General features: G+C 42.7%; 1 protein-coding gene across 7 annotated transcripts in view; it reads right to left on the bottom strand.

Annotated features, from left to right (window-relative positions):
* rev1 (REV1 DNA directed polymerase) overlaps positions 1–24,726 on the bottom strand; it is a 201,666-nt gene that overhangs the window by 118,928 nt on the left and 58,012 nt on the right. For all 7 annotated transcript variants that reach the window (XR_010975211.1, XR_010975212.1, XM_068033889.1 and 4 more), the window contains exons 11-13: positions 20,643–20,797; positions 9,067–9,186; positions 5,773–5,993 (exon numbers count right to left, since the gene is read on the bottom strand). Coding sequence is in view for 5 of the 7 variants with exons in the window: in XM_068033889.1 (XP_067889990.1) it covers positions 5,773–5,993; positions 9,067–9,186; positions 20,643–20,797 (496 nt within the window). In the remaining 2 variants the exon portion in view is untranslated. The remainder of the gene's footprint in view (positions 1–5,772; positions 5,994–9,066; positions 9,187–20,642; positions 20,798–24,726) is intronic.

The following is a 24,726-nucleotide window of genomic DNA, read 5'->3' as shown; positions in this document are numbered from 1 at the left end:
GATGGTGATGGCAAACACGAGGGGACATAGCTTCAAGTTGAGGGGTGATAGATATAGGACAGATGTGAGAGGTAGTTTCTTTACTCAGAGAGTAGTAAGGGCGTGGAACGCCCTGCCTGCAGCAGTAGATTCGCCAACTTTAAGGGCATTTAAGTGGTCATTGGATAGACATATGGATGAAAATGGAATAGTGTAGGTCAGATGGTTTCACAGGTCGGCGCAACATCGAGGGCCGAAGGGCCTGTACTGCGCTGTAATGTTCTAATTCTAATATCAATGACTTAGATGAGGGGAGCGATAGCATGGGAGCTAAATTTGCAGACGACACAAAGATAGGTAGGAAAATATGTTGTGCAGAGGACATAAGGAGCTTGCAGTCTGATATAGATAGGTTGAGTGAGTGGGCAAAAATCTGGTAGATGGAGTATAATGTGGGAAAATGTGATGTCGTTCACTTTGGCAGGAAGAATAAAAAAGTAGAGTTTTTCTTAAACGGGGAACGACTGCAGAATTCTGAGGTGCAGAGGGATTTAAGTGATCTAGTGCAAGAGTCACAAAAAGTTAGTATGCAGGTACAGCAAGTCATAAAGGAGGCTAATGGAATGCTAACCTTTATTATGAGAGGAATTGAAAATAAAAGTAAGGATGTTATGCTTCAGTTAAACAGGGCATTGGTAAGACCACATCTTGAATACTGTGTGCAGTTTTGGTCTCCTTAATTAAGGAAGGATGTGAATGCGTTGGAAGCAGTTCAGAGGAGGCTTACTAGATTGATACCTGGAATGAGCAGGTTGTCTTCTGAAGAAAGGTTTGCCAGACTGGGCTTGTTTTCACTGGAGTTTAGAAGAGCGAGGGGAGACTTGATTGAAGTATATATGATCCGAAACGGTCTTGACAAGGTGAATGTGGAAAGGATGTTTCCTCTTGTGGGGGAGTCGAGGACTAGGGGACGCTGTTTGAAAATTAGGAGTCGCCCTTTTAGGGCAGAGATGAAGAGAAACTATTTCTCAGAGAGTTGTGCGACTTTGGAACACTCTGCCTCAGAAGGTGGTGGAGGCGGGATCATTGAATACTTTTCAGGCAGAGGTAGATCGATTCTTATTAGGCAAGGGAATCAAAGATTATCGGGGGTAGATGGGAGTGTCGAATTCAAGAGAGAAACAGATCAGCCATTATCTTATTAAATGGCGGAGCTGGCTCTACGGGCTGAATGGCCTACATATGCTCTTAATTCGTGTGTTCATATGGTATGGTCATATGATCAAGTGGCACTTACTCAGCAACAACCTGCTCACCACTACTCAGTTTGGGTTCTGTCAGGGCCACTCAACTACAGACCTCACTACAGCTTTGGTCCAAATGTGGACAAAAGAGATGAATTCCAGAGGTGAGCTGAACATGACTCGCTTGATATCAAGGCAGCATTTGAGCGAGTAAGGAATCAAGGAGCCATAGCAAAATTGAAGTCAATGGGAATCAGGGAGAAAACTCTCCACTGGTTGGAATCATACCTAACATAAAGGAAGATGGTTGTAGTTGTTGGAGGTCAATCACCTCAGCCACAGGACATCACTGCAGGAGTTCCTTAGGGCAGTGTCCTAGGCCCAATCATCTACAGCTGCTTCATCAATACCTTCCCGCCAACAGAAGGTCATTAGGGTGGGCGGCGCAGTGGCGCAGTGGTTAGCACCGCAGCCTCACAGCTCCAGGGACCCGGGTTCGATTCCGGGTACTGCCTGTGTGGAGTTTGCAAGTTCTCCCTGTGTCTGCGTGGGTTTTCTCCGGGTGCTCCGGTTTCCTCCCACAAGCCAAAAGACTTGCAGGTTGATAGGTAAATTGGCCATTATAAATTGTCACTAGTATAGGTAGGTGGTAGGGAAATATAGGGACAGGTGGGGATGTTTGGTAGGAATATGGGATTAGTGTAGGATTAGTATGAATGGGTGGTTGATGTTCGGCACAGACTCGGTGGGCCGAAGGGCCTGTTTCAGTGCTGTATCTCTAATCTAATGTTTGTTGATGATTGCACAGTGTTCAGTACCATTCACAAATCCTCAGATACTGAAGCCTTCCATGCCAGCATGATGGACAACATCCAGGCTTGGGCGGATATGTGGCAAGTAACATTTGCAGAACACAAGTGCCAGACAATGACCATCTCCAATAACAGAGAATCTAACCACATCCCCATGACATTCAATGGCATTACCATTGCTGAATTCACCACCATTAACATCCTGGGGTTACCACCGAGCAGAAACTTAACTGAACAAGCCATATAAATATTGTAGCTATAAGAGCAAGTCAGAGGAAGGGTATTTTTCGGTGACTCACCTCCTGACTGCCCAAAGTCTGTCCACCATTGTTACAACCAAGGCGGGAGGAGTGTCCTTCTCTAGTTCCACTTCTCCACAGGTCACAACACATATTTAAATGTTTACCTAGTTACCGATATGGCCATTTAGATACTCTATTTTCATTTCAGAATGAAATCCACCAACCAGGTTTCTTTAATAAACAAAAGTACTAATTTATTATAAAAAAGATAAAGATGCAAAGCTTTAACACAGTTTGAAATATACAGTAAATATGTTTTTCCCTTCTAAATACCCGACATACACACACACACACACTGGTTAAAGGAAAAATAAAGACGCTTCGGCCAAAGTACTTGTTAATTCTTGAAGAAAAAGGATAATATGTTATTTTCCAGATGGCATACAGTCTGGCGCCTGAGTACACATAGACGGGTCATTGGGATCTTTTCAGAAGCAATTCGTTTAGGAGATGTCGAGAGGAAGCCTTCCAGAAGCTTCTCAGGAGAAATGCGGCAGAGGTTTTAGTTATCACACACTGGATTTTGCAGGGTTTCTCAGAGAGGGGGAGAAAGATGAGCTGGGAGCTTCTCTCTTAGCAGACTGACCTCCAACTGACTCAAAATAGTATTCAAAAATGATACCCACTCTTGAGCACCATAAATCTTGACATGTCACTTCTCTTGTAAACAACTCCCATAGTCAGAAGGCACCTGTTGTTTACTTAGCTGAAGAGTTGTGAGATCCAGTAAATGTTTTTAAAGAGTCTTTCCAGTGACCCTTTTAAAAAAAAAACACATCTATGGAATCCCTTCAGTCTCAAATGAATCCATCTCCACAATTCTAAAACACAAGTCTTCAAAAAATATTTTAAAAATTGGAAGCACTTTCATCAATTCAGGAGTGCGATGGAATACTCCGCACTTGCCTGGAAGAGTGCAGCTGCAAAAACACTCAAGAAGCTCGACACCATCCAGGACAAAGCAGTCTGCTTGATCGGCACCCCACCCCCCCATCCACCACCTTAAATATTCACTCCCTCCACCACCAGCACAGTTCGTACCATGTACAAGATGCACTGCAGCAACTCGTCAAGACTTCTTCAACGGCACCTCCCAAACCCCAACCTCTACCACCAAGGACAAGAGCAGCAGTTGCATGGGAAAACCACTACCTGCAAGATACTCTCCAAGTCACACACCACCCTGACTTGGAACTATATCGCCGTTCCTCCATTGTCGCTGGGTCAAAAGCCTGGAACTCTCTCCCTCACAGCATCGTGGGTGTATCTGCACAAGATGGATCGCAGCGGTTCAAGAAGGCAGCTCACCATCACCTATTCAATGGCAAATAGGGATGAGCAATAAATGCAGGCCTTGCCAGCCATGCTCACATCGCATGAATGAAGAAAAATTACTGCAATACCATAGGATGCAATTAAGCAGTAACTTTAAAGGACAGATCAGCAGCTAAACATCAGAAGCATGCTACAGACCTCAGACTGTTCTTCTTCTTTGGCCTCCTTGTCTCGAGAGACAATGGGTAAGCGCCTGGAGGTGGTCAGTGCTTTGTGAAGCAGCGCCTAGAGTGGCTATAAAGGCCAATTCTAGAGTGACAGACTCTTCCACAGGTGCTGCAGATAAAATTGGTTGTCAGGGCTATTACACAGTTGGCTCTTCTTGCGCTTCTGTCTTTTTTCCTGCCAACTGCTAAGTCTCTTCGACTCGCCACGCTTTAGCCCCACCTTTATGGTTGCCCGCCAGCTCTGGCGATCGCTGGCAACTGACTCCCACGACTTGTGATCAATGTCACAGGACTTCATGTCGCGTTTGCAGACGTCTTTAAAGCGGAGCCATGGACGGCCAGTGGGTCTGGTACCAGTGACGAGCTCGCTGTACAATGTGTCCTTGGGGATCCCGCCATCTTCCATGCGGCTCACATGGCCAAGCCATCTCAGGCGCCACTGGCTTAGTAAGGTGTATATGCTGGGGATGTTGGCCGCCTCGAGGACTTCTGTGTTGGTAGTACGGTCCTGCCAACTGATGCCAAGGATTCTCCGGAGGCAGCGAAGATGGAATGAATTGAGACGTCGCTCTTGGCTGACATACGTTGTCCAGACCTCGCTGCCGTAGAGCAAGGTACTGAGGATACAGGCTTGATGCACTTGGACTTTTGTAATCTGTGTCAGTGCGCCATTTTCCCACACTCTCTTGGCCAGTCTGGACATAGCAGAGGAATCCTTTCCCACGCGCTTGTTTAATTCTGCATCGAGAGACAGGTTACTGGTGATAGTTGAGCCTAGGTAGGTGAACTCTTGAACCACTTCCAGAGTGTGATGGCCGATATTGATAAATGGGGCATTTCTGACGCCCTGTCCCATGATGTTCGTTTTCTTGAGGCTGATGGTTAGGCCAAATTCATTGCAGGCAGCCGCAAACGTGTTGATGAGTCTCTGCAGACACTCTTCAGTGTGAGATGTTAATGCAGCATCGTCAGCAAAGAGGCGTTCCCTGATCAGGACTTTTCGTACTTTGGTCTTCGCTTTTAGACGGGCAAGGTTGAACAACCTGCCACCTGATCTTGAGTGGAGGAAAATTCCTTCTTCTGAGGACTTAAATGCATGTGAGAGCAGCAGGGAGATCATCCCAAACAGTGTAGGTGCGAGAACACAGCCCTGTTCCACGCCACTCAGGATTGGAAAGGGGTCTGATGAGGCGCCGCTATGCTGAATTGTGCCTTTCATATTGTCATGGAATGAGATGATGATACTTAGTAGCTTTGGTGGGCCTCAGACTACCTGAGAGCAATTCCATGGGATTTCCTCGGTAATTAAATTGCATTAGAGGATAAGTGCAATATTGAGATTCTGATCTAGTGAGTTTCTGATTTCAGTTATGCCATTACTGGAACAGAGCATGCACAGGTCAAACGTTTCCCCATAGATTAAAAAATGGGAAATTCTCAAAGTACTGGTGTCCCTATACAGACAGAGAAAAAAAAAGTGCTAGAATAGGTTATATTTTCCCTTTGCAGCTGGTGGATAGCACCCTTTCAACTACTATGCTTCGTTGAGACAGTGGAGTTTGGCAACCAGATTGTTTACAAATCATTTCATTGGAATGAAACTCAGGTTGAGGTGCAAAAAATGCATTACTATTCACATGAATACAGGATTGTGATTTCTCAAAAATATTACCAAATACCTTAGCAAAATACTGCGAATGCTGGAAATCTGAAATAAAACAGAGAATGTTGGAAACACTCAGCAGGTCTGGCAGCATCTGTGGAGAGAGAAACAGAGTTAATGTTTCAGGTCTGTGACCTTTCATCAAAACTCATCAGGGTCTGATGAAAGTTCACAGATCTGAAACATTAGAACTCTATTTCTCTCTCCACAGTTGCTGCCAGACCTGCTGAGTGTTCCCAGCATTTTCTGTTTTTATTCCAAATACCTTACCTGACTAAACCGGATACCATAGTTGATCTCCGCAGATACAGATTTTCGTTCCTTCTCTGTTCGAACTGGCCTATCATCTAGACCACGGCAGAATCTGTAAAGCATTTGGCCTGTTTTAGGCCCAAATTCCTTTTGAAGTGTTGGCATCAAAATCTGCTGGAGCTCTCCACATGTTTTAACACCAATGGATGCCATTTTGTGTTCTAATGTCCTTCCAACTCCTAAATACAAGATCAGCAGCAATATAAATTTAATGTGAACACGGAGAGGGAAATGATGAGGAGAAAAGTGTTTATCATACTGCAGGACTCAGCAGAATTCTTCCATAAACAAAGAAATGATTTATGGTTCATGTTAGCCCTGACCTTTTTCTACTCCTCCTAATCATTTTTGCCAAAAATGTAAATGTTCATATTCAATTTTTAATGATCAAAATCAGTCTGAAAATTTAACACATCCTCACTGCAAATTCAGTCATTTGAATGGCATTAGATGAAAGCAATCTAAAAAAATAAATCATATATGTGACTTACTCATCATTTTAAAAAAAATCACAGTATTTGATTATTCATCATCAAGGTATATCCAAGTTGAGAATCTTCCATCTAACAAGTAAAACATCTGGGCTATAAATAAGAAGACCTCAGACATGTGACCACATATTCTGTTGTTTCAGATTTTTTTTAAAAAACACTGGGTCCGAGGCATATAGCTAGAATTTACAACTCGGGGATATTCAACATCTATGTCAAATTACTCAGAATAAGTATGAGTCAAATGCCATTCTATATAAACTGTTAAGTTAAATATTTGACTACTTGTTTGTATATTGTCTGTCCTAAAATTCAATTGTTTAAAAGTTAAATAATTTATTTTAAAATAAGTAACATACTAATTTCTCACCAGAAAATGTTACTGAGCAGAAAATAAAATTAATTGACCCTGATAAAGTGACATAAGCTGGGTAGGCAAGACAAAATATTAAATGGTACCGGAGCAAGCAGGAGAATGGGTTTACACTGGGTGACTCGTGGAGGAAAACAGCATTGCTAATTTGGTGGGCTGAATGATCAGCTTCAGTGCAGTGTCATGTTGTGATTCTAAGAGTGTATACAATTTTTGACCATAAATCACATATTATATAGGTAGAACAAAAGCCATATTCTTGTCCCTCTAATTAAAGGGAAATATTACTGTAAATGAAAGTACAGTGTAAAATAGTTTAGTTTTTTGTTCTTAAATTCACAATTCCAGATTTTTTTTGTTTGATCCGGTTGAACATATCAACAATGAATTAATATAGTACTTAATGCTAATATATAATACTCTATTTACCCCGATGTTATTTGTGGGGCCTTGCTGTTCCATGACCACCCACTCCATCCCTCTCCCTAGCAATTGTCTGAGACTGAACCAGGCTGTTCGCAACCCTGGTGTCATATTTGACCCTGAGATGAGCTTCCGACCACGTAGCCGTTCCATCACCAAGACCATCAACTTTTATCTCCATACCATCGCCGACACTGCCCCCGCCTCAGCTCATCTACTGCTGAAACCCTTGTCCATGTCTGTTACCTCTAAAATTGATTATTCCAATGCTGCCCTGGCTGGCCTCCCATTTTCTACCCTCCACAAACGTGAGGTCATCCAAAACTCAGCTGCCTATGTCCTAACTTGCATCATTCCATTCACTCATTACCCCTATGGTTGCTTACCTACACAGCCTCCTGGTCCTGTAATGCCTCAATTTTAAAATTCTCATTATTGTTCACAAAACTCTCAATGGCCCAGCCCCACCCCACCCCACCCAATCTCTTGAACCACCTCCAGCCCTACAATCCTCCAATATTTCTGTGTTCCTCCAAACCTGGCTTCTTGTGTACCCTTGATTTTATTTGCTCCACTAGTGGTGGTCATGCTTTCAGCTGCCTAGGACCTAAGCTTTGGGATTCTTTCCCTAAACAACCACACCTCTCTACCTCCCTCTCCTCCTTTAGCACAATCCTTAAAACTACCTCTTTGACCAAGCTCTCATTCATCTGCCCTAATATTTTAAATTTTGATTTAATATATATTAATGACTTGGGTGAGGGAACTAAATGTAACATTTCCAAGTTTGCAGATGAGACAAAGATGGGGGGAAATATGAGCTGTGAGGAGGATGCAAAGAGGCTCCAATGTGATTTGGACAAGTTCGGTGAGTGGGCAAATGCATGGCAGATGCAGTATAACGTAGATAAATGTGAGGTTATCCACTTTGGTTGTAAAACAGAAAGGCAGATTATCCGAATGGTGATAGATTGGGAAAGGGGGAGGTGCAACGAGACCTGGGTATCCTTGTACACCAGTCGCTGAAAGCAAGCATTCAGGTGTAGCAAGCAATTAGGAAGGCAGATAGGATGTTGGCCTTCATTGCAAGAGAATTTGAGTACAGGAGCAAGGATGTCTTACTGCAGTTATACTGGGCAGTATTCTGTGCAGTTTTGGTCTCCTTATCTGAGGAAGGATGTTCTTGCCATGGAGGGAGTGCAAATAAGATTTACTAGGCTGATTCCCGGCATGGCAGGATTGACGTATGAGGAGAGATTGGGTCGACTAGGCTTATAGTCACTAGAGTTTAGAAGAATGAGAGAGGATCTCATAGAAACCTATAAAATTCTAACAGGACTAGACAGGCTAGATGCAGGGAGGATGTTCCCGATGGCTGGGAAGTCCAGAACCAGGGGTTACAGTCTCAGGATACGGGGTATGCCATTTAGAACCGAGATGAGAAATTTCTTCACTCAGAGGGTGGTGAACCTGTGGAATTCTCTACCGCAGAAGGCAGTGGAGGCCAAGTCATTAAATACATTCAAGGAGGAAATAGATATATTTCTTAATGCCAAAGGAATCAAGGGATATGGGGAGAAAGCGGGAACAGGGTACTGAATTAGACAATCAGCCATGACCTTTTTTGAAAGGCGGAGCAGGCCCGAAGGCCTACTCCTGCTCCTATTTTCTATGTTTCTATATCTTACGTGGTTCATACCAAATATTGTTTTATAACACTTTTGTTAAGTGCCTTGGGACATTTTACTATGAAGGCACTATATAAATGCAAGTTGTTGTGTGCAAATTAACTACTGCATTTTCCTACATTAAAACAGACTACGAAAGTACTTAATTGGCTATGATGTACTTTGGGATATCCTTAGGTCATGGAAGGCATTATATAAATTCAAGTTCTTTTGGGTTTATGGCACTTCCAAGTGATGTCAATTGTCAAAATTATCTATACCAAGCAATTGGGCATACCTGGTAGAGTGCTCACAAGTTGATCTCTAATAAAATCATCCACGTCCTCTGGTTTTAAATAATACTGCCCATCCGGTTTAGCCTTACGGGTGGCCATTCTGGCCAGCAGAATGTTTGATCCTATTGAACACATCAACAATGAAGTAATAACAGTACTTGTCAGTAAATAGAACTCCTGCAAATCTTCATTTTTTGGTTAATTTTCTCACCATTTTCACCTCCCTTAAAGACATCAACTCATCTTTGAAAGTACAAGTCTACAGGTCTTAGTTGTCCTCCAGTACCTCACCCTCATGCCAAGATAGTGAGTGTTTTTCACTCCAGGACATTACAGCGATACTAATCTTGTCCTGGTATCCACAAACATACTTTCCAGCATGGGTCAGTGCATAGTTTGAGGACCTGGCTGATCTTCCCCCTTTAAGGCTAGGGCACTGAGATCTATTCTAGATTGAGCTCAGAAATCTCAGCACAGACTAGAAATCAAAGCTACAATCTACATTCATAAATGCATAATACAACACTAAAAATAAAACATTTCTAGTGAGGTTATAAACACATGACTTGTAATGCAAATTTTAAACTTCAAAATTTATTATAAAGTTTTTGAAAATTTTCAATAGCATAGAAGTAGATTAAGTAAGTTAAAGGTTATCTTTTACATTATGTAACAATTACTAGCATACAGCTAGTACAAAATTGGATTTACCATAATATCTGTTCAGTGCTAAAGTTACATATTCTATGACCTGCAAACTCATGCATCAGTGTGACCAGTACATCTGATTTCACAGTAAATGATTTCAATGTCAGAATGTGCCTTAAGTTATACTGAGTCAGTACTTGTAAATACAAGTACACAAACATAACTGGGATTTAAAAAAAAAAGTGCATCCATACCAAACGAATCAGTTATTTACTGGACAAATTTGTTGAAAATCCAACCTCTATTTTTGTTGCTTATGGGACAAACTGATGTTTAAGAACGGTGTATCTTTGGATAAGGAATAGTTTCCAGAATACCAGTTTTAAAAGATATTTTTAAAAACAAGATTAATTAACTTATTGAGACACTTTATGATTACTGAGGCACAAGATGATAGCGGTGACTTACACCATACTAGTTTGAAAGGAGCAATCTTAGCTTAGAATAAGAAAGAATTGATAAATGGACGTAGCCAGGTGTCCACTAGTAGCAAGAAGCAGATTATATCTTCAAAATTTGACTAACTGAATCGCAGGACTTTTACAGCATTTATGCTGTTCCGTTTGATATGATTTGCATAGCATTTAGCAATTCCCAAAAACCACAATTAACAGAAAAAATGAGATTTAGGGAGAGAATTGCAAATTTTAGGACCTAGACAGCAGAAGACATGGCTGCCAATGATGGGGTGAATGGTGGAAGAATGCATAAAATGCCAGACTTAGAGAAATGCAAAGTTCTTGGAGGGTTGTAAGGCTGTGGAAGGTTAGAGGTGGAAGTGAGGCCATGAAAATGAGAATTTTTTTGGAGGAACACAGGTCAGTGAGCGTAAGGGTGACGGCTGAACAGGACTTGGTGCGAGACAGAATATACTCAACAACCTATTCTAAAGTGCCTTAAGAGCATAAGAAGCAGGAGTAGGCCACGCAGCCTATCGAGCCTGCTCCTCCATTCAATAAGATCAGGGCTGAATATCAACATCATGGCTCCAGTAGCATTGTATTTATGTTATGTTACTGGAGTTGTAATCCAGAGGCCTGGACTAATGATCCAGAGTCATGAGTTCCGATCCTGCCACGACAGCTGGGGAATTTAAGCTCAGTTAATTACATAAACCTGGAATAAAAAGCAAATATCAGTCAAGCTGACCATGAAACTACCGGATTGTCATAAAAAAAAATCTGGTTCACTAATGTCCTTCAGGGAAGAAAATTTTCTGTCCTTACTGGGTCTGTCCTTTTTCTGGTTCTAATCCATAGCAATATGTCTGACTCTGAACTGCCCTCTGAAATGGCCTAGCAAGTCATCAGTTGCATCAAACTGCTACAAAGGATAAGAATAAAACCAAACAGATCATCTGGCATCGACATAGGCACTGGACATGACAAAGGGATATCCAGCCCAGTCGACCCTGCAAAGTCCTCCTCACTAACGTTTGGGGACTTGTGGCAAAATTGGGAGAGCTGTGTCACAGAGGAGTCAAGCAAGAGCTTGACACAGTCATACTCTCAGAATCATATTTTACAGCCAATTTTCCAGAGTCCTCCATTGCCATTCCTGGGTATAACTTGTCCCATTGGCAGGAGAGCGCCACCAGAGGTGGCACCACAGTGGGAGACATCTGGAGGGAGTAGCCCTGGGAGTCCTCAACATTGACTCCGGACCCCATGAAGTCGCACGACATCAGGTCTAGCATGGACAAGGAAACTTTCGGCTGATTACCATCTATCATCCTTGCTCAACTGGTGAGTCAGTGCTCCTCTATCTTGAATACCACTTGGAAGAGCGTAGCAAGGGCACAGAGTATACTATGGTTGGGAACTTCAATTTCCATCACCAGGAGTGACTCAGTAGCACCACTAGTGACCAAGCTGGCCAAACCCTGACGCACTTGACTGCCAGACTGTGCCTGCGGCAGGTAATGAGAGAACCAACATAAGGGTAAAACCTACTTGACCTCATCACAGATGCCTCTGTCTGCGGTAGCATTGGTATGCGTGACCACTGCACAGTCCTTGTGGAGATGAAGTTCTATTTTCACACCAAGGGCACCCTCCATCATGTTGTGTGGCACTACCACTGTTCTAGATGTAACAGTTTCAGAAGACATCTGGCAGCTCAAAATTGGGCATCCACAAGGCACAGTGGGCTATCAGCAGCAGAATTGTACTCTACCACAATCTGTAACCTGTCTCAGCCTATCCCTCAATTTACTGTTACCATCAAGCAAGGTGATCAGCCCTGGTTCAAATGAGGAGTGCAGAAGAGCATGTCAGGAGTAGCACTAGACATACAGACAAATGAGGTGCTAACCTGGTGAAGCTACAACACAGGACTACATGGATGCTAAACAGCAGAAGCAGCATGCTACATATGGAGCTAAGTGATCCCACAATCAATGGATCAGATCAAAGCTCTGCAGTCTTGTCATATTCAGCCATGAATGATGGTGGACAATCAAATAACTAATGTGAGGAGGCAGTTCCATGAACATCTGCATCCTCAATGATGGCTGAACCCAGCATGTCAGTGCAAAAGACAATAAAAAGAAATACTGGAAACACTCAGCAGGTCTGGCAGCATCTGTGGAGACAGAAGCAGAGTTAACGTTTCCGGTCAGTACCCGTCTTCAGAACTGGCAAATATTAGAAATGTAAAAGGTTATAAGCAAGTAAAGTGGGGGTGGGGCAAGAGATAACAAAGGAGAAGGTGTAGATAGGACAAGGTCACAGAATAGCTGACCAGAAGGTCATGGAGCAAAGATATGTTAATGGTGTGTTGAAAGACAAAGCATTAGTACAGAAAGGGTGTTAACGGACTGAAAATTTGCAAGTTCTCCCTGTGTCTGCGTGGGTTTTCTCCGGGTGCTCCGGTTTCCTCCCACAAGCCAAAAAGACTTGCAGGTTGATAGGTAAATTGGCCATTATAAATTGTCACTAGTATAGGTAGGTGGTAGGGAAATATAGGGACAGGTGGGGATCTTTGGTAGGAATATGGGATTAGTGTAGGATTAGTATAAATGGGTGGTTGATGTTCGGCACAGACTCGGTGGGCCGAAGGGCCTGTTTCAGTGCTGTATCTCTAATCTAAAAAAAATTGAACAGCTGCAAGTACAAACATGAAAAAAACAGTGGGTAAGCAAAGTGAACAAACTAAGATGAAATAAAATAAACACAAAAAAAAATTAAAAAAGGAAAAAGAAAAAATAACAAAATAAAACTAAAAAGGAAAATGGGGGGCCCGTCATGCTCTGAAATTACTGAATTCAGTGTTCAGTCCGGCAGGCTGTAATGTGCCTAATCGGCAAATGAGATGCTGTTCCTCGAGTTTGCGTTGATGTTGACTGGAACACTGCAGCAATTCCAGGACAGAGATGCGAGCATGAGAGCAGGGGGGAGTGTTGAAATGGCAAGCAACCAGAAGCTCGGGGCCCTGCTTGCGGACTGAGCGGAGGTGTTCTGCAAAGCGGTCACCCACTCTGCGTTTGGTCTCCCCAATGTAGAGGAGACCACATTGTGAGCAGCAAATTGTGGAGACCAAACGCAGAGTGGGTGACCGCTTTGCGGAACACCTCCGCTGAGTCCGCAAGCAGGACCCCAAGCTTCTGGGTGCTTGCCATTTCAACACTCCTCCCTGCTCTCATGCTCACATCTCTGTCCTGGGATTGCTGCAGTGGTCCAGTGAACATCAACGCAAGCTTGAGGAACAGCATCTCATTTACCGATTAGGCACACTACAACCTGCCGGACTGAGCATTAAGTTCAATAATTTCAGAGCATGACGGGCCCCCCATTTTACTTTTATTTTTAGTTATGTTTTTCTTTTTCCTTTTTTAAAATATTTTTTTCATGTTTATTTTATTTTATTTCATCTTAGTTTGTTCACTTTGCTTACCCACTGTTTTTTTCATGTTTGTACTTGCGGCTGTTCAATTTTCAGTCCGTTAACACCTTTTCTGTACTAATGCTTTGTCTTTCAACACACCATGAACATATCTTTGCTCCATGACCTTCTGGTCAGATATTCTGTGACCTTGTCCTATCTACACCTTCTCCTTTGTTATCTCTTGCCCCACCCCCACTTTACTTGCTTATAACCTTTTACATTTCTAATATTTGCCAGTTCTAAAGAAGGGTCACTGACCTGAAACGTTAACACTGCTTCTCTCTCCACAGATGCTGCCAGACCTGAGTGTTTCCAGCATTTCTTGTTTTTATTTCAGATTTCCAGCATCCGCAGTATTTTGCTTTTAATTTAGTGCAAAAGACAAGGCTGACGTATCTGTGACCATCTTCAGCCAGAAGTGCCGAGTGGATGACACATCTGTGCCTCCTCCTGAGATCCCCAGCATCACAGATGCCTGTCTTCAGCCAATTTGATTCACTCCACGTGACATCAAGAAACTGCTGAGGGCACCGGATACAGCAAAGGCTATGGGCACCAACTACATTCCGGCTGTAAAATGCTGAATGTGTGTTCCAGAACTTGCAGCGCCTCTAGCCAAGCTGTTCCAGTTCAGCTACAACACGCAGTTAGCCGACAAAGTGGAAAATTGTCCAGGTATGCCCTGTCCAAAAATAGCAGGACAAATCCAATCTGGCCGATTACCGCCCCATCAGTCTACACTCAACTGTCAGCAAAGTGATGGAAGGTGCTGTTGACAGTGCTATCAAGCGTCACTTATACTCACCAATAACCTGTTGACTGATGGTCAGTTTGGGTTCAGCCACAATCACATGGCTCCAGACCTTATGACGGCCTTGGATCCACACAAGGACAAAAGAGCTGAATTCCAGAGGTAGGAAGAGAGAGTGACTGCTCTTGACATCAAGGGAGCATCTGACCAAGTGTGGCATCAAGGAGTCCTAGCAAAATTGAAGTCAATGGGAGTCAGGAGGAAAACTCTCTACTGGCTCAGGTTATACCTAGTACAAAGGAAGATGGTTATAGTTGCTGGAGGCCAATCAGCTCAGCCCGAGGATATCACTGCAGAGTTCCTCAGGACAGTGTCCTCGATCCAACCATCTTCAGCTGCTTCATCAATGACCTTCCCTCCTTCATAAGAGAAGTGGGGAAGCTCACTGATGATTGCGCAGTATTCAGTTCCATTCGCAACTCATATAATGAAGCAGTCCATGCCTGCCCCCAGGCTCGGGCTGATATGTGGCAAGTAACATTCACATCACACAAGTGGCAGATAATGACCAAGAAAGAGTCTAACCAATTCCCCTTTTCATTCAACAGCATAATCATCACTGAATGCCCTACCATCAACACCTTGAGGGTCACCATTGACCAGAAATTTAACTGGACTGGGACTGGCTCTGGGGAAGATGGGACCTGTACAGGCTGGACGGGTTGCACCTGAACAGAGCCGGGACTGAGCTCCTTGTGGGATGTTTTGTTAATGCTGTTGAGAAGGGTTTCAACTAGCTTGGCAGGGGGATAGGTAGACTTAGTTGGGACAAAATCAGAAATGAAAATGGAAGGCAGTAAACTAATGGATGAGTCTGGAAGACAGAGAAACAAAGGTTAGGAAATTAAAAAGAGTTTTGCAGTGCTCAAGGGCATCTATTTCAATGCAAGGAGTAAAGCAAATAAAGCAGGTGAGCTGAGGGCACAGATAGACACTTGGCAGTATGATATCATAGCTATTACAGAAACATGGCTTGAGGAGGGACAGGAATGGCAGCTCAACATTTCTGGTTACAGGGTTTTCAGACGTGATAGGGAGGGGGATAAGAAAGGAGGGGGAGTGGCAATTTTGGTCAAGGAAACAATTACAGCTGTGAGGAGTGATGATATGTTGGAAGGTTCATCAAATGAGGCCATATGGATTGAGCTAAGGAACAAAAAAGGGGCAATCACACTGCTGGGAGTGTACTATAGACCCCCAAACAGTCAGAGGGAGATAGATGAGCAGATATATAGGCAAATCTCTGAGAAGTGCAAGAACAATAGGGCAGTAATAGTACAGGATTTTAGCTACTCCAATATTAACTGGGATAGTTTTAGTGTGAAAGGAATTGAGGGAGCAGAATTCTTGAGATGCATTCAGAACTTCTTTGTCCAGTATGTAGCAACAAGAGAGGGTGCAGTTTTAGACATAGTTTCAGGAAATGAAGATGGGCAGGTGGAAGGGGTGGCAGTGGGAGAGCATTTTGGTGGTAGTGATCATAATTCAGTCAGTTTTAACATAATTCTGGAAAAGGGCAGAGATAGAACAGGAATTAAAGTTCTCAATTGGGGCAAGGCCAATTTTACTAAACTGAGGAGTGATTTAGCGAAAGCGGACTGGAAACAGCTCCTTGAAGGTAAATCAGTGTCAGAATAGGGGGAGGCATTCAAAGGGAAGATTCAAGGGGCTCAGAGTAAACATGTTCCCAGAAAGAAAAAGGGTGAGACGGCCTCATCTACAGCCCCATGGATGTCAAGGAGCTTGCATGGTAAGATAACGCAGAAAAGGAAAGCATATGTCGGACACCGAGAACTCAATACTACAGAAAGCTGAGAGGAGTATAGAAAGTGGAGGGGTGAAATCAAAAAGGAAATTAGGAAAGCAAAGCGAGAGCATGAAAGAATACTGGCAAGCAAAATCAAGGTGAACCCAAAAATGTTTTATCAATACATTAAGAGTAAGAGGACAACTGAGGGGAGTGTAGGGTCCATAAAAGACCAAAAAGATAACCTATGTGCAGGGGCAGAAGATATTGGCATGGTTCTTAATGAGTACTTTGCGTCTGTCTTCACAAAAGAGGGGGGCAATGCAGGTATAGTAGTTAAGGAGGAAGAGTGTGAAGTATTGGATGTGATAAACATAGGGATAGAGGAAGTATTAACTGGATTAGCATCCTTGAAAGTTGATAAATCACCAGGGCCAGATGAAATGCATCCTAGGCTGTTAAAAGAAGCAAGAGTGGAAATAGCAGAGGGTCTGACCACCATTTTTCAGTCCTCACTGGATACAGGTTTGGTGCCAGAGGACTGGAGAACTGCTACATTGTACCTGTTTAAAAAGGGAGCGAAGGATAGACCGAATAATTACAGGCCAGTCAGTCTAACCTCAGTAGTGGGCAAATTATCGGAATCTATTCTGAGAGACAGAATAAACTGACTTAGAAAGACACAGGTTAATTAAGGATAGTCAGCATGGATTTGTTGAGGGAAGATCTTGTCTGACCAACTTGATCGAATTTTTTGAAGAAGTAACAAGGAAGATAGATGAGGGTAGTGCAGTTGATGTGGTCTACATGGATTTTAGCAAGGCTTTTGACAAGGTCTCACATGGCAGACTGGTTAAAAAAATAAAATCCTATGAGATCCAGGGAAATGCAGCAAGGTGGATACAAAATTGGCTCAGTGGCAGGAAACAAAGGGTAATTGTTGACGTGTGTTTTTATGACTGGAAGGCTGTTTCCAGTGACATTCTGCAGGGCTCGGCACTGGGTCCCCTGCTTTTTGTGGTGTATATTAACGATTTGGACGTAAATGTAGGGGGCATGATGAGGAAGTTTGCAGACGACACAAAGATTGGTCGTGTGGTAGATAGCGAGGAGGACAGCTGTAGGCTGCAAGAAGATATTGATGGACTGGTCAGGTGGGCAGAGAAGTGGCAAATGGAATTCAACTTGGAGAAGGGTGAGGTGATGCATTTGGGGAGGTCAAACAAGGCAAAGGAATACATGATTAATGGGAAAATACTGAGAAGTGTAGAGGAAGTGAGGGACCTTGGAGTGAATGCCCACAGATCCCTGAAGGTAGCAGGACAGGTCAATAAGATGGTTAAGAAGGCATATGGAATCCTTTCCTCTATTAGCTGAGGTATAGAATACAAGAGCAGGGAGGTTATGCTGGAACTGTATAACTCATTAGTTAGGCCACAACTTGAGTACTGTGTGCAGTTCTGGTCACCTCATTCTTTTGGGCCTCCTTATCTCGAGAGACAATGGATACGCGCCTGGAGGTGGTCAGTGGTTTGTGAAGCAGCGCCTGGAGTGGCTATAAAGGCCAATTCTGGAGTGACAGGCTCTTCCACAGGTGCTGCAGAGAAATTTGTTTGTTGGGGCTGTTGCACAGTTGGCTCTCCCCTTGCGCCTCTGTCTTTTTTCCTGCCAACTACTAAGTCTCTTCGACTCGCCACAATTTAGCCCTGTCTTTATGGCTGCCCGCCAGCTCTGGCGAATGCTGGCAACTGACTCCCACGACTTGTGATCAATGTCACACGATTTCATGTCGCGTTTGCAGACGTCTTTATAACGGAGACATGGACGGCCGGTGGGTCTGATACCAGTGGCGAGCTCGCTGTACAATGTGTCTTTGGGGATCCTGCCATCTTCCATGCGGCTCACATGGCCAAGCCATCTCAAGCGCCGCTGACTCAGTAGTGTGTATAAGCTGGGGGTGTTGGCCGCTTCAAGGACTTCTGTGTTGGAGATATAGTCCTGCCACCTGATGCCAAGTATTCTCCGAAGGCAGCGAAGATGGAATGAATTGAGACGTCGCTCTTGGCTGGCATACGTTGTCCAGGCCTCGCTGCCGTAGAGCAAGGTACTGAGGACACAGGCCTGATACACTCAGACTTTTGTGTTCCGTGTCAGTGCGCCATTTTCCCACACTCTCTTGGCCAGTCTGGACATAGCAGTGGAAGCCTTACCCATGCGCTTGTTGATTTCTGCATCTAGAGACAGGTTACTGGTGATAGTTGAGCCTAGGTAGGTGAACTCTTGAACCACTTCCAGAGCGTGGTCGCCAATATTGATGGATGGAGCATTTCTGACATCCTGCCCCATGATGTTCGTTTTCTTGAGGCTGATGGTTAGGCCAAATTCATTGCAGGCAGACGCAAACCTGTCGATGAGACTCTGCAGGCATTCTTCAGTGTGAGATGTTAAAGCAGCATTGTCAGCAAAGAGGAGTTCTCTGATGAGGACTTTCCGTACTTTGGACTTCACTCTTAAGACGGGCAAGGTTGAACAACCTGCCCCCTGATCTTGTGTGGAGGAAAATTCCTTCTTCAGAGGATTTGAACGCATGTGAAAGCAGCAGGGAGAAGAAAATCCCAAAAAGTGTGGGTGCGAGAACACAGCCCTGTTTCACACCACTCAGGATAGGAAAGGGCTCTGATGAGGAGCCACCATGTTGAATTGTGCCTTTCATATTGTCATGGAATGAGGTGATGATACTTAGTAGCTTTGGTGGACCTCATTACAGAAAGAATATAACTGCACTGGAGAGGGTGCAGAGGAGATTTACGAGGATGTTGCCAGGCTAGAAAAATGCAGCTATGAGGAAAGATTGGATAGGCTGGGGTTGTTCTCCTTGGAGCAGAGAAGGCTGAGGGGAAATCTGATCGAAATGTACAAAATTTTGAGGAGCCTGGATAGACTGGAGGTGAAGGGCCTACTCATCTTAACAGAGAGATCAGTGACGAGGGGGTATAGATTTAAAGTGATTGGCAGGAAAATTAGAGGGCAGATGAGGAAAAACATTTTCACCCAGAGAGTGGTGGGAATCCGGAACTCACTGCTTGAAAGGGTAGTTGAGGCAGAGACCCTCAACTTATTCAAAAAGAGTATGGATATGCAGCTGAAGTGCCGTAGTCTGCAGGACTACGGACTAAATGCTGGAAGGTGGGATTAGAATAGGCGGATTGTTTTTCGGCCGGCACAAACACCATGGGCCAAGTGGCCTCTTTCTGTGCCTTAAACTTTCTATGAATCTAGACCAGCAACATAAAAACTGTAGCTACATGAGGTCAGAGGTTGGGTATTCTGCAGGGAGTAACTCACTTCCTGACTCCCCAAAGCCTGTCCACCATCAATAAAAAAGTCAGGCGTGTGATGGAATACTCATAACATGTCAGGATGACTGCAGCTTCAACAACACTGAAGAAGCTCGACACCATCCAGGATGAAGTAGCCTGCTTGATTGGCAGCCCATCCACCACCTTAAACATTCACTCCCTCCACCTCCGGAGCACCTTAGCTGCAGCGTGTACCATCTACAAGATGCACTGCTGCAACTCGTCAAGGCTTCTTCGACAGTGCCTTCCAACTGCATGACCTTTACCACCTAGAAGAACAAGGGCAGCCAGCACAAGGAAAATCATCACTTGCAAGTTCCCCTCCAAGTCACATATCATCCTGACTTGGTAAAATATCCCTGTTCCTTCATCGTTGCTAGGCCAAAATCTTGGAACTCCCTACCTAAACGCCATGTGGGTGTACCAAAACCACACGGAATGCAGCGGTTCAAGAAGGCCGTTCACCTGCACCTTCTCAATGACAAAAAGGATGGGCAATAAATGCTGGCCTTGCTGGTGATGACCACGTTCCCATGAACAAGTAAAAAAAAACCTCTCTTTCTTGCCACATACGCATATCTCTTGACTCCCTTAGTGCCCAAAGATCTAGCAATTTCAGTCTTGAACATACTCATCAACTGAGCATTCACAGTCCTCTGGGCTAAAGAATTCTAAAGATTCATGACTGGCTGAATGACAAAATTTCAACTCATCTCAGTTTTAAACGGTCGACGCAAATCCTGAGACTATGACCCATAGTTGTAGAACCTCTCGCCAGGGTAACAGCCCCTCAGTATATACTTTGTCAAGTCCTAAGAATTTTATACATTTCAGTGAGATCACCTCTCATTCTCCTAAACTCAAGAGTATCTAGGCCCATTCTATTCTATTTCTCCTGATAGGACAGCCCTCTCATTCCTAGAATACATCTAGTAAACCTTTGCTGCACCCCATCTAAGACAAATATATCTGTCTTAAAGACCTTTTTATTCTTAAATTAAAATTCTGTAAATATATTCAATATTACATGTAATTTAATAGTGTAATTTCTATTGTTTAGATACATACCCATTCCAACTGATGCAGTGCATTTTGTTTTCTCTTTGATCTCAGAGCGAATAACTGTTGCAATCTCATCAGGTGTCAATCCAGTTTCTGCACAAATTGTTGTTACATCTATAAGAGCTTCATCACAGCTGACAGCTTCAATATCATAGGTATAGCTACAGAGAAGACAAGGGAAGTGAGCTATTGTATATTGTCTTGAACATTATTGCAGTGTGAAGTTTTTGATAGGTGGAATATGAGGCTGCGGAAGGATGACATACTGTTTTTTCAATGGTGGGATCCAGGTTACAATCCAGACTAGACAGATAAGCTGGAAGTTTCTTTTGACTGTCAGATGCAAGAGTCTTAAATGAAAAAAATTTGGGTAGTCTTCATTCAGTTCTTAGTGATTAAAGGTCCAGAGTGCAAAATTGTTGGTACTTTCACAACAAACTGACAGCTTTCACTTGGAAAGACCATCCGCAGTGTCAGCAAGTTGCATTTTCTTCTGACGGTGGAGGTAATGCATTGTTGAGGGAAAACAGACTGAGTTTAAATCTGTATCAAGGCTGTGCTGTAATTGATCTACTGGTTTTGATGTTGGCAATTGGTGATAAATGGTCAGCATATGCTTAATTCCCTAACACTGATTTCCCACATTGTAGTCAATACGTAATTCTTCAACGTACATAAATCTTTAAAAACAGAAACAGTGAAATGAATGGCACTACTATAAATGCTACATTCAAAATACTGTTCAACTCATTTACCTCCTGCATCCACCTCACATAACTATCCAATATCATCTATTGGTCACAATGTAAACAACGGTGTTCTCCCTGTCATCAACAGGTAAAAAGACAAGAGGCATTGTTTACCTACGCATGAAGCTGGTGAAAAACTTCATGAGCTGATTGAAATTAAAGTAAATTCAGTCAAATTTGGATTTTATAACAACTATAGCTCTTTGGAAGTATTGTTGATACTGGACATTGCTAAAAACAATGTCATATCTATATTGTGCTAATGTGCCCCCAAATCTAGATGCTACTGTATAGGATTACACAGAATATACAACACAGAAACAGGTCATTTGGTCCAAACAGTCCATGCCAGTGTTCTATGTTCCACTCGAGCCTCCTCTGATCATTCCTTGTCTAACTCTTTCAACATAACCCTCCATTCTCTTCTCCCTCATATGCTTATCTAGCTTCTCCTTAAATGCATCTATACGATTCACCTCAATCAATCCTTGTGGTAGCGAGTTCCACATTCTCACCAATCTCTGGCTGAGGAAATTTCTTCTGAATTCCCTACTTGATTTCTTGGTGACTATCTTATATTGATTGCCTCCAGTTTTGCTCTTCCCCACAAGAGGAAACACCGTGTTCACTTTATCAAAACTTTCCATAATGTAAAAGACCTCAGGTAACCCCTCAGCATTCAAGAAAGAGAGAGAACCAGCTTGTTCATCCTTGCCTGATAGTTTTAACCTCACATTTCTGGTTATCATCTTTGTAAATTTCTTTTACTCTCCAGTGCTTCTATATCCTTTTTATAATATGGCGACCAGAACTGTACAAAGTAATCCAAGTGTGGCCAAACCAAAGTTCAATATGAGTTTTGCAATAACTTCTCTACTCATCAATTATATCCCTCCAGAAATGAATCTTATACAAATATTGTTTTAAACATCTTGTAGCACCTTACAGCTATTCCATCCACATTTAAAAATCCAAATAGAATTCCAAAATAAATTAAGACTTTAAAAGATCAATAATCACATAATGCATTAGTTTATATGAGAAAAAAATCCATTACTAAGAACTCAATCAGAATGATGACAAAGAATAACTTCTTAGTATACACAAGATACCAATGCCTGGTTTCCTCCAGTTTTTTTTGCTGTATCTTTTTCTAATTTATTTGTTTCCGGATTTTCTTTGTCGTTATTTAAGTTTCTTCTCTGAATTTTGAAATGCGTTTTACTTGTTAAATCCTTTGCAAGAAAGTAAATAACATCTACTTCTGCTGTGATCATCCATATGTGTTGTAATTTGTGATTACAAATAGCTCGAAACTTAAAAGTAAATGCATTACAACAATACGCTGGGAAAAATTTGGATGGCTCTAGACGATACACAAACAAATAGAGGTGGGTTGGCTGAAGACAGTGGGATGGTTTCAGATAGTTCACTAAGAATAGGGAGCACGATCAACCATGAATAAGAGCGAGCCAAGCCAGGTACACTTGGAGCTTATGGACAAAAGATATATAAAGTCAGCCTTCACCACAGTACAAGGACTAAGAATCTGGTAACTCCACAAGCTAAAATTTTAATGTGGGGAAAATGCCTCACCACTTTTTCCAGATTTGAAGTGCCCCCAGTACCCAACTTTAAATACAATTAAAACTGCAATTGATAAATGTGCATTTCTGTCAATTCCTCCCTTACAAGCGATAGTCTTTGAACTATTCACCCGAAAGAGAAAAAATTCTAAATTTTACTGAGTGATCAATTGTCAGGAAAATTCAAATTATGTCAGTCGGATTCTGCACTTTTTCCCTTCCTCAGACTGGATTACCTTATCTTGAACAAGAGTTCTCAACCTTTTTGTTTCTGAGGCCCCCTCCTGTGTTATAAAAATTCCACAGCCCTCCTATAACACAACACAGGTAATTTTACTGTATACAAATTAGTTATACAAATAAACATAGATATTTACTATTATTTTTGTTTTCGTTAATGTGAAGCTTGTTGCTGATGCTGAGCTACAATTCTGTTATTTCTTTATTCCACACATACTGATCCACTGACCACCTCCAGGCGCTTACCCATTGTCTCTCGAGATAAGGATGCCAAAGATAGATACTGAACATAGACAAGCAAATGGGACATTTTAGAAATCTGTACTTATCATGATCTTGTGGAAAGGCCCAAGGATTACATTTCGTTAACAGTAAGTCAGTTTAGTCAGACTTGTAAGTGGTGATCCTATGATATTCAATGGATAGGGTGCAGAGCATTTCTGGTACACCATGACTAGGAAATTTCTGAGCTTGCTGTGGGAAAATGTCCCAAGGAATCTGCCCCAGCTTTTACCATAAAATGATAAACTTTGTATCCCACAAAGATCCCATATTTTTACCGATGCAGAACGTGACATAAATGGATATGTTAATCAAATATTAATACTCACATCACTTTTTAAAGTTAGAAACAAGTATCAAAGTTCCCAAAGGGATTTGTTAACGCTTATTTTAACAAGTTAGATGAACAAGTGGCACAAAGAGAGATAAATGGGTTTGATCTAATTGCCATTAGAGACATGGTTGCAAGGTGCCCAAGGCTGAGAAATAAATATTCCAAGGCACTTCATGCTGTGAAGCTTGCCTCAACCATTCCCTGTTGCAAAGCATCCATGTTAAAATCCTGCTGTGTAAAGAAATTTGCCTTACTTTTCTCCTGTCTCAGTGACTATTTTATCGCTTGCTACCGATTCCCCAACCAGAAGAAATAGCCTTTTCTTATTGACTCTATGAAAGCTCTTGATATCTTCAAAAACTATTAAGTCTCATTTCAGCCTTTTCTGTGTACTTCTGTGCCTTTCATGACCTCAGAACGTCTCAAAGTGCTTCAAAACCAATGAAGTATTTTTGATGTGTTGTCACTGTTATAATGTAGAGAAATGTGGCAGACAATTTGCAGATAACAAGGCTGCACAAACAGCAATGAGATAGATGACCAATTAAACTTTCTTTTTAAGTGGTGTTGGTTGAGAAATGAATATTGACCAGGTCACCAGGATAGCTCCCCTGCTCTTCGAATGCTGCCATGGGATCTTTTAGTTCACCTAAGAGGGCATACGGGACCTTGGTTTAGCTTCTCATCTGAAAGATGGCACCTTTGGTAGTCCAGCACTCCCCCAGTACTGCACTGGAGGGGCAGTCTTGAAAAGGTGCACAAATCCAGGACCAAGACTTGAGCCCACAACCTTCTGACTCGGGACACAAATGTATTAAGTTAAAGCTATACTCCTAATATCTCAAATCTCTCCTAATTAGCTACAATCTTGCATCCCTGGCATCATCCGAGTGAATTTA

The sequence above is a fragment of the Heterodontus francisci genome, chromosome 6, assembly GCF_036365525.1.
Source record: "Heterodontus francisci isolate sHetFra1 chromosome 6, sHetFra1.hap1, whole genome shotgun sequence".
Lineage (NCBI taxonomy): Eukaryota > Metazoa > Chordata > Chondrichthyes > Heterodontiformes > Heterodontidae > Heterodontus > Heterodontus francisci.
The sequence above is the reverse complement of the archived record's forward strand: the minus strand, read 5'-3'. Positions and strand labels throughout refer to the sequence as shown.